The sequence below is a fragment of the Lepisosteus oculatus genome, chromosome 1, assembly GCF_040954835.1.
Source record: "Lepisosteus oculatus isolate fLepOcu1 chromosome 1, fLepOcu1.hap2, whole genome shotgun sequence".
Taxonomy (NCBI): Eukaryota; Metazoa; Chordata; class Actinopteri; order Semionotiformes; family Lepisosteidae; genus Lepisosteus; species Lepisosteus oculatus.
This window is the reverse complement of record NC_090696.1, coordinates 19917487-19929981: the sequence shown is the minus strand read 5'-3', so window position 1 is coordinate 19929981 and position 12495 is coordinate 19917487. Positions and strand designations below refer to the sequence as shown.

General features: G+C 47.3%; 1 protein-coding gene across 3 annotated transcripts in view; it reads right to left on the bottom strand.

Moving 5' to 3' along the window:
• Window positions 1–2460: 2460 nt before the first annotated feature.
• slc4a8 (solute carrier family 4 member 8) overlaps window positions 2461–12495 on the bottom strand; it is a 52784-nt gene continuing 42749 nt past the window's right edge. For 2 of the 3 annotated variants that reach the window (XM_069187058.1, XM_069187061.1), the window contains 3 exons: window positions 12223–12326; window positions 10649–10766; window positions 2461–8524 (listed from right to left, as the gene is read on the bottom strand). In XM_069187058.1, coding sequence (XP_069043159.1) covers window positions 8519–8524; window positions 10649–10766; window positions 12223–12326 — 228 coding nt within the window. In that variant the 3' untranslated portion in view covers window positions 2461–8518. The remainder of the gene's footprint in view (window positions 8525–10648; window positions 10767–12222; window positions 12327–12495) is intronic. The other variant, XM_069187060.1, reaches the window with a different exon arrangement.

Here is a 12495-nt window from a genome sequence, read left to right as displayed (position 1 = left end):
TACTTCCTGGGATACGCTCCTGGGCACCGTGAATTGCAGAAGAGGTAACTGAAAGTGATAGTGACTGCAGAGAAGGGATAGCAGAGAGCAGGGATTCTTGAGAAACTCTAGGGAAGAGCTTTCCCCAGCAGGGGACGTGTCGAACTCGTCAGCCAGTTCTCCAGGTAGCTGGCAGGCAGGAGTGAGCGTCAGTCTTTGTCTGAAGAATGGGCCCATTGACTGGCACCCAGCTACTCGACAGAAGGGAGCCCAGGCCTGGGACTGTCAGGTTGCATTAGGCTGTGATTGACAAGGACATGATGGTTGTCATTAACTGAAATCAAGAAGCCAAACATGTTGGAATTCCCTAACAAGAACCACCCCAATCAGCCCAGGACAGTCTCTATCCACGCTCACGGGAAATGGGATGTGAAGAGTGGAATGCCTTCAAATGGAAATGCCCTGCCCCCCCCCACCACCCATCCAGGGGCTGAATTAAGACTGGGCCGATGCTGGCCTGGGGGTGTGTGCGTGTGTGTGGGGGGGTTCTGACATCCTGTTTCAGTTACAGCATTTGAGTGACAGATGGAGCTGTCGTTCAAACGTGGAGAGACGAAAACCCTAAAGCTGCTGGAAAAAGAAACAATCTACACACATTATAAAACATATACACGCACAGATCCTGCGTTGTGACTGGAGTAAACAGAGGCAACCTGCACACAGGAGGCACTTCCTTACACTAAGGGTGGTGGGAGTGTGGAACGAGCTGCCCAGCTGTGCTGTTGAAGTTAGTAGCTTGGATTCTATCAAGAAACAGCTGGATGAGATCCTGCAATCAGACCAGGAGGCATTCATTTACTCCAAGGCTTGTGTAAAAGATATGTTGTCGAAGCCAGTTCCCTGGATTCTTCTGCAAAATGTCTTAATGCGATCCTCGGATCAATTAACTACTAACGACCAAACGGACTGGATGGGCGGAATGGCTCGCCTCGTTTGCAAGCTGTGATGTAGAGATTAAACCGACAAAAGTGTAAGACACAGACCGCGACAGAAGAGGCATTTGTATGTTTTTTTTTTGGCAGCCGAGAGAAGAAAGCGCGAGAATCCCTCTCGATCCGCCGCGGGTGTGAGTGGAGCTCAGATCAGATTCATAACCGTCCGCGTCCCTCCGGACCCGTGGATCTGACACCTAAACAAGAGTCTCCCTCATACACCACAAAAACCTGAATGTTCCGTCTTACACCCGAGCTGTTTCAGGACAAGACTCCAACATGCAAACGGCATCATACGCAGGCGGACTCGAGCAGTGGTCTGGCGTTGTCCAAACTACACGCCAGCCAAGGGGAAAACCGCTCAGTTATTAACTTCCCACTAATCTACAGCTCGAATCGCTGTCATTTAAAACAATATTGTTAACGTTTTTAAGAGAAATCACATCATAATGTTTCCTTCAACGCACGAACACCGTTTTAGTCGAGATGTAATTTAATTCAAACCTACCCGCGCAGTCCGGTGTGCTTCACTATTGGTCCTCTGCTGCCACCGTGTGGTAAACATGTGGTACATCAACCCGGACACATACTGTACCTGGTATTACATCCCATTCATCCTGCAGCACTAACAGAGGCTAGTCAGAAGTGATTGTCCTGATCACATTTGCCAATACGTGTTTTACGTCTGAATGTTCGTTTCTAGAAGAATAAAAACGAAGCTGTTCTAGACAAGCAGAGAAGCTTGTACAAAACGTCCAGGTGGATGCTGCACATTGGTGGTGGTGGAGGGGAGTCCCCATTACCTGTAAAGCGCTTTGAGTGGATTGTCCAGAAAAGCGCTATATAAGTGTAAGCAATTATTATTATTATTATTAAAAAGTCTGAAAAGATAAAAGAAACATCTGTTTCAGGTTGTTTCGAGACCCAAGTCCTCCTGTGTGTGACCACAGTGTAGCAGATCAGTGCATGATATTGTGGTGATGTCATGGTCTCGTGATGATGTCACCGCATGATGTTACTGAAGAGGAAGAGGTGTGAAGACCAGCTCTAGATAGATCACTTAGTCTGTTGTGGTAGTCTGACCCATTCCGCAGACATTCACGCCTACAGCAGTATGATGTCCTCCAGGCTGAAGGCTGGACAATCAGAAACACTTTGCTGTCAACTCAGATGGCTCCTGTATGAGGTAACAGTTGTTCAGTTCCTCCAGTGTACAGTCAGTGAACTGTCTCTCAGCAGCTGGAGCTGGTGGGTGAAGAGGGAGGATTTAGGCTCTCTGATCTTCAAACTGGGGTCTGTGGATTTTGGAGTGAAGATTCTGCAGTGACATCACGACATCATGCACAGAGGTCTGAGCAACAGACTTCTCATCTCTTTCTACACAGCTAAAGGAGGACATTTGTCTAAAATGAATTTGTTAAACAAATTCTTACTCTTCGTATACAAGACAGAAACATTTTTCTTTGATATGAAGCCAGAAATACAGTAGTTTGGTTTTATTTTTTTTATTGTTTTCACATTTGTATAATCAAAAATACAATATGCCTATTAATGGTACATATCTTAAACAGACCAGTCATTTTTCTCTTGATTTATTTGCTGTTTGTAGTTACCACATCTGTTACTGTCTTATTCCATTAATATAGTGCCCCCATCTCCCTCTCCCTCCTGTTCTGACTTGACCTGAGCCCAGGCAGCAGACACAGCCCAGAACCTACTGTAGCAGCGCTGGGAAAGGACACAGAAATGCCCCTATCTGGCAGCCAGGAATAGAAACCCATCCTTGTGCTGGACCGCAGAGTTAGGGAGAATATTTGTTTCCTCTGTTCTAAACTTCTCTGTATTAAAGGTATCCTCATTCATTCATGTATGAATATCTCTGCTTTAAAGACATTCTCCCTATATTCTAAGCTTCTCTGTATTGTAGGATCTGTGTGTGTTAGAGATGTCCTTGCTGTGGTATAGGGTCTGTGTGTGTTAGAGATGTCCTTGCTGTGCTGTAGGGTCTCTGGCTATCCTTTTTGCAATCTACATTTTCAACAGGACATCAGGACAATGCACAACCAGGGACCAGTCTTCAGGACCTCTTTATAATACATCAGCTCTTACAAGAATTCACTTTACTGACCTCTGGAATCACAGTGGATAGTTTTACCTTGAACAAAGAGTCATATGGAAATAAAATAGACCTTATCTACATATGACTCTTTGTTCAAGGTTTAAAAGTATTAAATGTACTGGTTCACTCTGTCTCCAGCAACGCTCCTCACTTATGCATTAAGGGCAGTGAATTCTGTTTGTTTAAACCTGTGTCTGTGACCAAGATACTGGTTTAAAATGTGTTGAACACTATTTCTCCAGGGTTTTTAGTTAACGAACGCATTTAAGACTCACGATTGGAATCAATTATTGGTGCACCTCTATAAAACATTCTCTCAGAGTGTGTGTACAGCATCAGTCTGTACAGTGGCATGTTCTGTCAGTGCATGTTTGCCCACACACTTCCTGCTCCCAGGGTTAAACCATAGGGTTACTGTTTCTAAAAAAAAGAAACGCTTATACACTACTAATGAACTAAGAAAGCCATTTGCTCACTTAAGGGAATTGCAGTCCTTGAGGGCAGTAGAGTATTCTGATTTTTTGTAATTTAACAAATCCCTTGCTTCTTTGCAGGGATTAAATCCCATCACACCTGCCTGGCTGGGAGCTGCAGGACCTGGGTGGGGACCCCTGCTGAGAAGAGCTGAAACTGTCCAGCTTTGGGTTTATTCTACAGCAAAACCGATAGTGGGGCTGTCAGACACAAATCCCGGAGGAGCTGTGATGCTCTCTTTATTGTACTTCAGCTCAATTACTCCATTGATTGATTGGATAAACATGGTACTTCTCTTTGGGCCTGCGAGTGCTTACAATAGGGACCTCAGGAGGACCACTGTGTCTGCAGGGTCTCCAGGACCTCACAGAGCTGCAGGACCTGAAGACCAGGGAGACGCTGTTAAATTGGGCCCATTAAGCCTACAGTGAGCTCAGCTGGAATCAAAGCTTATATAATCAGGCCTTATACTAACCCTGGAGGGCCGCAGTCAATGTGTTAAGACTTGGAAAGTGTGTGTTTTTACTCCTTTAGCAGGTGAACGAGTACAATTTTGTCAGGAAAGGCTCAGCTGTGGTCCTACAGAGCTTACAGGGGCTTGGGATTCTGCTTAGCGGCAGTGGGGGTGACCTGTATTCACGTCCAGATTGGGGCCCTCTGGGGGCAGGGGTGCCTCTCCTGTCTTTGCACCAGAAGCAGAAGGAGCAGTGCCCGCGTGCAGCGAGCACGAGAGGGGCGTGCAAGAAACAGGCTGGGGCCGAAGCAGGAAGGCAGCACAGCCAGCTTCTGCCGGACAGAGGTCAGTGTCCCACAGCACGCCACGGCCTAGACTAGCGGTGCCCAGCCCTGGCCCTGGCAACCCACACACCTGCTGGCTCTCAGGAGATCACTGAGCCTCGCTTCATCTGAGGAGCTGCTTCGCTGGAACATTTGCCTTTTGTTTCTACTCACAAGCTTGGGATCTTATTTCACTTACAAAATACAAAGGGTTCGAGCTGAAACATGTTTAAGAGCCGAGAACAAACGGCTCCCGTGACTCCTGTCATCGTTATCAAGCCAGTGGAGGGCTCGACGGTGTACCCGAGGGCTCGGCTGCCAGAGAACCAGCAGGGGTGTGGGTCATTAGTATCAGGATTGGAAACCTCTGGTTTACACTGTAGAAGTGGTCGTATCAGGTCAGATCCATTCGGCGCCCCGAGGAAGAAGAGTGGAATCTTATAACTTCACTCATTTCTAATTAACACTAGCTACCGCGCTATTTTTCGATCTAATCAAATCTGCTGCCACATCATTGCGGTGTCACGAGAGCACCTTTACAGTAATAAACCCCCTGCACAAACAGATACACACACACACACATACACACACACTCACACCAGGATCAGTTTTCCCAGAAGCCAATCAACCTCCCAGCATGTCTTTGGACTGTGGGAGAAAACCGGTGCACCTGGATGAAACCCACCTGAAGACAGGGAGAGCGTACAGACTCCACACAGACAGCACCCCAGGTCCAGAATTGAAATCACGGCCCCAGCGGTGTGAGGCAGCAGTGCTGACCACTGAACCACTAGCCATCGTGCTGCTGCCCTCCCCAACTTGAGCATCTTCAATTTATTCATTTCAGTAAGATGACCGCCATGATGGAGCCATAAAGCCCACCTTGAGTACTAATTTTAACCATCTTGACACCAGGGAGAAGCTGTAAGCCCGTCTGACATGTTGTATCATTCGGTGATTATTGTTCAGATGCAGGGGTGGGCCGCACCAGTCCTAGAGCATCGTGTTGATTTGCGCATTCCAGCACAAATCAGACCCCTTTGACCTAACTGAACCAATGATGCGGATGAGAGGCCCCTGTGTGACCCAGATGTTAACTGGGTGTTGATTGAAAGGTGTCTATACCGGCTGTCATGGATCGGGGGGGGGGGGGGGGGTGCCCTGCCCACCCACGCTACAGACCAGCCCCTGTGACCCGCAGGGGGTCCCCAATTTCTGCTGCTTTTCACCGCAGCTGAGCTCTCGGCTCGCATGAACCAGCAAGCTGCTCGACTGGGACCTTCACAAGCTGTTTTCCTACTCAAGACGGGTTGAGATTTCAAGTTACTTTAGAAAGACGACACTTATAAAGCAACTCCTACAGGCTGAGCAACTGAAAACGCTGAACCAACTCAAATGAGACCCATTATCAGCGCTGTCGAGGGATTGGTTGTTTAAGCGTTCAGGTGGAACAGAAACCTGCAGGTCTGGGGGTTCCCCAATACCAGGAGTGGATTAGATAACCCCAAAAAACAGCAATATCTTCTTCCATCAACATTAGCATGATAACTACGGGAATGTGAAACGCTACCCTAGCTAGACAGAAATAAGGGTCTCTAGAGGCCTTTTCTTTTGCTAAAGTCTAAAGGATTTTCACCTTACAGAAGAGGCACTGGAAATACACACACCTGCACAGCACTGTCTTCACCACGCAGAAGATGTGTAGTGTTTCACAACGTCGCAAGAACTTCACTGCACGACAACATCAAAGATAATTAGAATTACAGGAACGACACGTCCATGTAAAAAAAAAACTCCCAGACGCCCGACGCACTGTTTTCACCAGTCATTCTCCGACCGCATGAATCTGCCGAAATAAATTTGGCTTTACTGAAGGCGCCCCAAAATGATTTATTTTCATCTTTACAACAAAATAAATCAAGATCTATTTGCTCGGATATAGTCTCTACTGTATGTATAGTGTCATTTTTTAAATTCTCTCAGAATAAAAATAATAGGCTCCATTTCTACAAACCACACGACTGTTCTGTGGAATTGACAACGGATCAGAAAAACAGGTCAGAGCTTTTCCTTCTCGTCCCGTTTCTCTGTTCCCTGAAGCATTGCGTTTAGACGCCCGAGTCTGTCCACTCACTTGTCAGTGAAGGGAGGAACAAGAGTCTGACAGGTCCTGGAGCAGAGCTGGGGCGCCGTGGGCTCAGGCTCCCAGGACAGACGCTGCTCTTGCAGGCCTGAGCAAGGCGCTGCAGTATACTGTGCTGCTGTCTGATGTCGCTGGCAGAATTTTCTAAATTTCTTCTCTTTAGCTTGTTGCCAGTGGGTAATAAGATATTTTTTAAACATCTGACTGAGGCAATCAGAATGTTTTCAAATCTTTCTTATAGTGCGCAGAGAGACTGAATCTGACATATTTCTGCACCAAGTGGACCTGAGGTGGGATTGGCTTATGCATGCTGTATTCTTAGTTGTTATTTTTCAATGTTGTCAGCCCTGGGGTCAGAGACAGGCACTGTTCATGACCCGGCAGTGTGCATGTGCAGTACGTGCCTGGTGGCTGATGAGTGGATAAGAAGATAATTAAGGTAACAAACAAGAGGAGCCATTCTGCCCATTTATCTTGTTTGGTAGTTACTAGTTAATTGATCCCAGGATGTCATCCAGCTGTTTCTTGAAGGAAGCCAAAGTATCAGCTTACAACCACATGACTGGGCCACTTGTTCCACACTCCCACAACCCTTTGGGTAAAGAAGTACCTTACCCAAAAATACAAATACTGTGTCCCAACTCGGATTTGAACCCAAAACCTTTTGGTTAGGAATGTAGAGAAATTCACCACCCCTCCAGACTGCTACCTCATCACCCCCTCACTGCTGCCTCACCACCCCTCTTCACTACCTCATCAGCCCTCCTCACTGCTGCCTCACCACCCCTCCACACTGCCTCACCACCCCTCCTCTCTACCTCATCACCCCCCTCACTGCTTCCTCACCACCCCCTCACTGCTGCCTCACCACCAACCTCATTGCTGCCTCACCACCACTCCACACTGTTGCATCACCACCCTTCCACACTACCTCACCACTATGGGTCTGACTATTGGACATAAAATCTGCTCAGCAGATATTGCTTTCTCAAGACTACAGTACAGGATGTGTATTGTACCTGCAAAGTGTGTGTGCATGCTTAATTGCTTAATTGTTTAATTGCTTAATTGCAAGTTTCTTAATTGACCCTGCCACTGATTTGTTGAAAAAAAAAAGAGGAATAGCTGCAAGAAAGACTTGTGGTGGTGGACATGGCCACAGATAACCTGCTCCAAAGGCAGGTTACCCCAGGTCTTCTGCTCCAGAGACAGTCCAGCTTTAGGGTTAGATTACTGGAGATTCCCTGAACCTGTTGCCTCACAGATAGTCTTTCATCCCCATCTACAGTATTTTGCTTAAAGGATACGTTACTAGTTTACACTGCACAAAACAGACAACAGTGACTGTAAAGTCCCATGGTAAATATGATGACACCTTCGTACTGTATGAGTTATTGATTCCATTTAAAGTTCATTTAAATAAATAAAAAATAAACAAAAATATAAATACTATAAACACGCTTGTGCTGACAACAACATAATAAAGAAAAAAACTGCTGGACTACTGCTAGCAGTTGTTAAGAAATTAAAACATCTTGAAACAGAATAAATAATAAGTATAAATATATACATAGAAAAATAATAACCTGGAAAAGGGTGACATTGTGTTCCTGTTCAGTTTCTCATGGAACAAACACAATCCTAATGTTACCAGTATATTTTTTGCCATTTGATCAGCGATGGGATGTCACTGTGATGGCCTGACCGCATGCGCCTGGCTCGGGGTTCGAAGGACTGAGTGTAGAACTGCACCTCAGTCCCACTCTGTCTGGGGTGATGAGGACCTCCCACTCCCCCACCCAGAAGAGGAAAAGTGGATAAATTTAGAGATAAGGCGGGGGGGTCAGTTGGGGAAGGGTAGGGTAGTAAAGATGTTAATCCAAAGATCATGGTGTGGAGGTTGGGTAGGGGGGGAGAGGGGGGTCATCCCTGCTGTTGACCATCCTGGCTGAGACTGTCTGAGCCGAGCTCCTCTTGTCCCTGAGTCCCCCTGCCTCGGGGGGGTCCCGACACAGCTCCACACTTCAGTTACTGTCATTCCTGCGGAAGAAACACCAGAGAACAAACAGACAGACACACACACACACAAACAAACAGACACAGCTAGAGTCACTACACAGGTGTGGAACAAGGTGCAGAGTGGAACTCTGGGAAAATGAAGTCCGCACAACTGACAAGAGTTTCAACTTTGTTCTTATCTGCTGGAGACAAGAGTCAAAACAGTTGTTTCTCCCTAGGACAGCATCCCTCAGTTCCTGTCCTTGAGGGCTACTGTGTCGTCTGTTTTTTTAAATCATTAATTGAACACAATTTTGTTGTCCACTCGGAATAGTCAGATTCTGAGGTCTCGGTTCAGACTCCTGAGAACGAAGAGAACGTGAACCTGCAGCCACGCCCACCCGTTAGAGCCTTCGTCATTTTCCTGCGCCCGGCAGCAGAGAGCGCCGACTGACACACGCCTTAGGCAGCCAGTCGTGCAATGCTTCTCGGGGGACTTCGCTTGCGCTAAAGGGCTCGTACAGGTGTGTAAAATTTAGCCCCCCAGGGAATGTGTATGCGCTGGCAAATCTCCTCTCTTGCAAAGAGACTATCTCTTGTTGGACGCTAAGACGGTAATGTTGGTTTACATGACTATTAAAATGATTAAGAGGTGTTGGCTTACTAACCTCTGACAATAACAGAGGTACAGCATCATATACATGTAGGCTGGGACTTAGAGCTTGTTTGTACCTTCGCTTATAACGACAAGAATAAAATGGAGCCCGTTGTTTTTGTGTTTACACCTGTCTCCCAAAAATATTTAGAGCGTTTGCAAGGGGTTAGACCAATAAGAAATATTTCTACCACATGAATGAAAGATTTTTAGACAAGGCACGAGGGCAGGCTGTGAGCTCCTTCCCGCTCTGATCCGGGAAGCAGGAGTTAGTGCGAGCGCGCATGAGCTGGGTGGGGTGTGGGGCATCGAGATCGCCCAGCGAGACTTGTGAAACCCCGCCGGAAGGCGGTGAGGGACGCTGCCGCATGGTTTCCCACAGAATGCGTGCTTGATGGGTGTGTTCAAGGGAGCGCCATTTCCAAAGCGGGCAGTGCGGCGGCCTACTGAACAAGACAAGCTCTGCATGAGCTTTGTGTAGTGCTGCAAAATTATTCCCCATACATTTATGGTGATCATGGCTTTATGTACAGCTCTCAGCAAGCTGTATCTCGCCTTCCAGTGGTGCACGCCATTGACTGTGCCGTCTCGACCTGTTAAAATGCTGCTTATTTCATCCACATTCAGACCTGTCTGTACTCTCGGTATTTGTAACCTAAGATCTGTACGGTGTATTGGTAGTTTTTCTTTTTTTATTTTCGTTTAGTTGTGAACTATTCTGTAATAACGTGGACGCCTCCTGCCCGCTTTAGAAACCTGCGTCCGCAAGCGTGCGATCGGGGCACGGCGATGATGCAAAGTTCAGGAAGCTGCAGTGAGCGTTCCCGTTCGGAGCTGCAAAGGTCCCACGGTACGAGAAGGATCAGTAACGACAGCCATCGTTTCCAAACGTTTCTCCCTTCGGCACTGTGTTTGGCCACTGGACAGCGAAGAGCGGAGCCGCGTTTGTCGCTTTCACCAGCACACAACAGCAGAGGGGGACCAGCTGAGAATCGAGGTGACACTCTCCCCCAGAAGCAGGCTCCTTGTGGGTCAGTTGTCTGTGTGGAGGCCATTTTTAAAGGCTGACTAACTCTGTAATAAAGGCTATTTCAACACGCGTTGAAAATCTTTAGACTTAAAAACTCTGGAATGGCCAATTGAGACTTGGCTCAAAGGTTAAGTACTCCAGTAGGACTGGAGTGGGAGGGGGTACAGAGGTTATGGACACGCCCTCTGACACGCCCCCCGGTCAGAGCCCTTCGCCCTGTGACACGCCCCCCTCATTGTATTCATCTGCCATATTAAAAAATCAGGACCTCACAGCCTGGCTTTGGGGGGAGACTGCAGGTCCCAGAGTAGAAATAAGTCCAAAGGAAAAAACGGGAGTAAAGGATAAACGGGATGAAGCTTAGGGATGCAGAGTGTGAGAGAGGCAGGAATCGGGAGGAGAGAGCTGGAGAAGAGAAACGTGGCCTCTGTGAGGGTTTGGGTTTCTTGCAGGGTGAGTGGTGAGGAGGAGGTGCCCTTGCCTTTTTGGTGGAAACGGGGTCGTCCTTGAGATCTGAGCTGTCAGGGGTCATACTGAGAGCTTTCCACACTGTTGTTTTAGACATTTCGTCAGAGATATTAATGTCTGATGGGTCACACCTAGAACAGAACGTCACATTGTAACACCAGGGAGAGCGGGCCATGCAGAGCAGGACAGGCACAGGGGCAGGTCTGCCAGGGGCTGAAGTCCACAAACAGAGCACGGGGACAGGGCTGCACCCCTGCCCCCCTCTGGGGTGGGCGGTATGTTAGTTCTGTGCTGAAAGACTCGCTTCCACAACTCTTTCACCTTTCTATACTTACTGCCTGCCCTGATGTATGTGTATACTGTACCTGTGTGTGTGTTACGTGTGTGGTGATGGACTTTAGAGTGGATGTGCGTGATTTTGTGTGTGGAGCGGAGGTTGTGCTTATGTGCACGGTTTTCTGTGTGTTTGTCTATGTATATGTCTGAATGTGTGTAAAGGTTTTGTGTGTGATTGTGTATACAGTATGTGCATGATTTTAATTTGCGTTTGTGTGTGTGGAGTTTCTGTGAGAGTGTTTGTCTCTGGTACAGTTTCATCCTGCACTAGTTGTTACTTAGCCCAAAGTTTCTCTGCCTTTACTAACAACAGCTGTTATTGAACTATACTGTGAAGACCTGCTACAATTAAAATCATCAGCATTAATCAGCCGCCTTCTCTTTTTATCACTGCATTATTATACTGAGGTCTCAGTGGTGTTAATATTTTCTTTTTTATATGATTATAAACTAAAATGTTAGTGATCGCCAACAATTTGTTATTAGGGAGCACAAGAGCACTCACTGATAAAGGAGTTTGTGGACATTCTGCCAGTATAGATGACTTGCTGAATTGCTTTCAGGCTGTTTTTGTGATTCTCTCATATATAAACCTGGATGACTAAAAAATTTCCTTCACTTGAACTGCAATAAGACTGAGCTCAGGCTGCTCAGCACCTCCCATCACCTACATAGGATGTAATCTGGTGATATTATGTTGTCTCTGACTGACGCTGAAAAGCTGGTCATGAAAAGCTGATCTAAATCCACACTGAACAAACTCCATTATTTTCCGAATTCAGCAGCCAGAATCCTGACCAGGTTGCTTGCAGGTGATCACATCACTCCTGTCCTGGAGCCCTCGCACTGGCTTCCTGTCAGGTTTCAGGTCGACTTCAAAATCCTCATGCTCACCTATAAGGCTCTACATGGCTTGGCACCTCGGTTCCTGACTGACTTTTTATCTGTTTACTCCCCACCTCACAGCCTTCATTCACCTACTCTGGTCTTCCATCCCCAAGGACATCAGAGAGTTAGCTATACCCTGGATTGGATTAAACGGCTGTGCAATCTGGTGTGAATCAGACTACCTTCTCTATAAATAAGGTGGTGGACAGAAACTTGGTGAGCTCAGAATCCCAGATCTGTTTATATTAATGGTGACCTTGGAGGGGAGGGGCAGGGAGCGGGGGCATTATGCTGGTGTGTATCAGTGGGGGGGTCAGAGGGGGGCAGTCAGTGCAGCCCCCTCCCACTTCGATCCCTGCTCACCTGGAGCTGTTGCTCTTCTTCTGGGGGCTGTGCAGGAGCTGGCTGCTCTCCATGGGGATCTGCACCACCTTATCCTCCCCGTGATCCAGCATCTTCTCGGACTCCTGAGGGAGACACCCCGACAGTGAGAGTAACTCCAAATGTGTGTCACACGGGTTAGCAGACTCATCAGGCATCATCAGGCACGAAACTACAGAACGCTTTTTGCCATTGTACAATATAAGGATAGGGTCTCTCCATATTCACCAGAGATGAACAGGGCATAACTGTGCC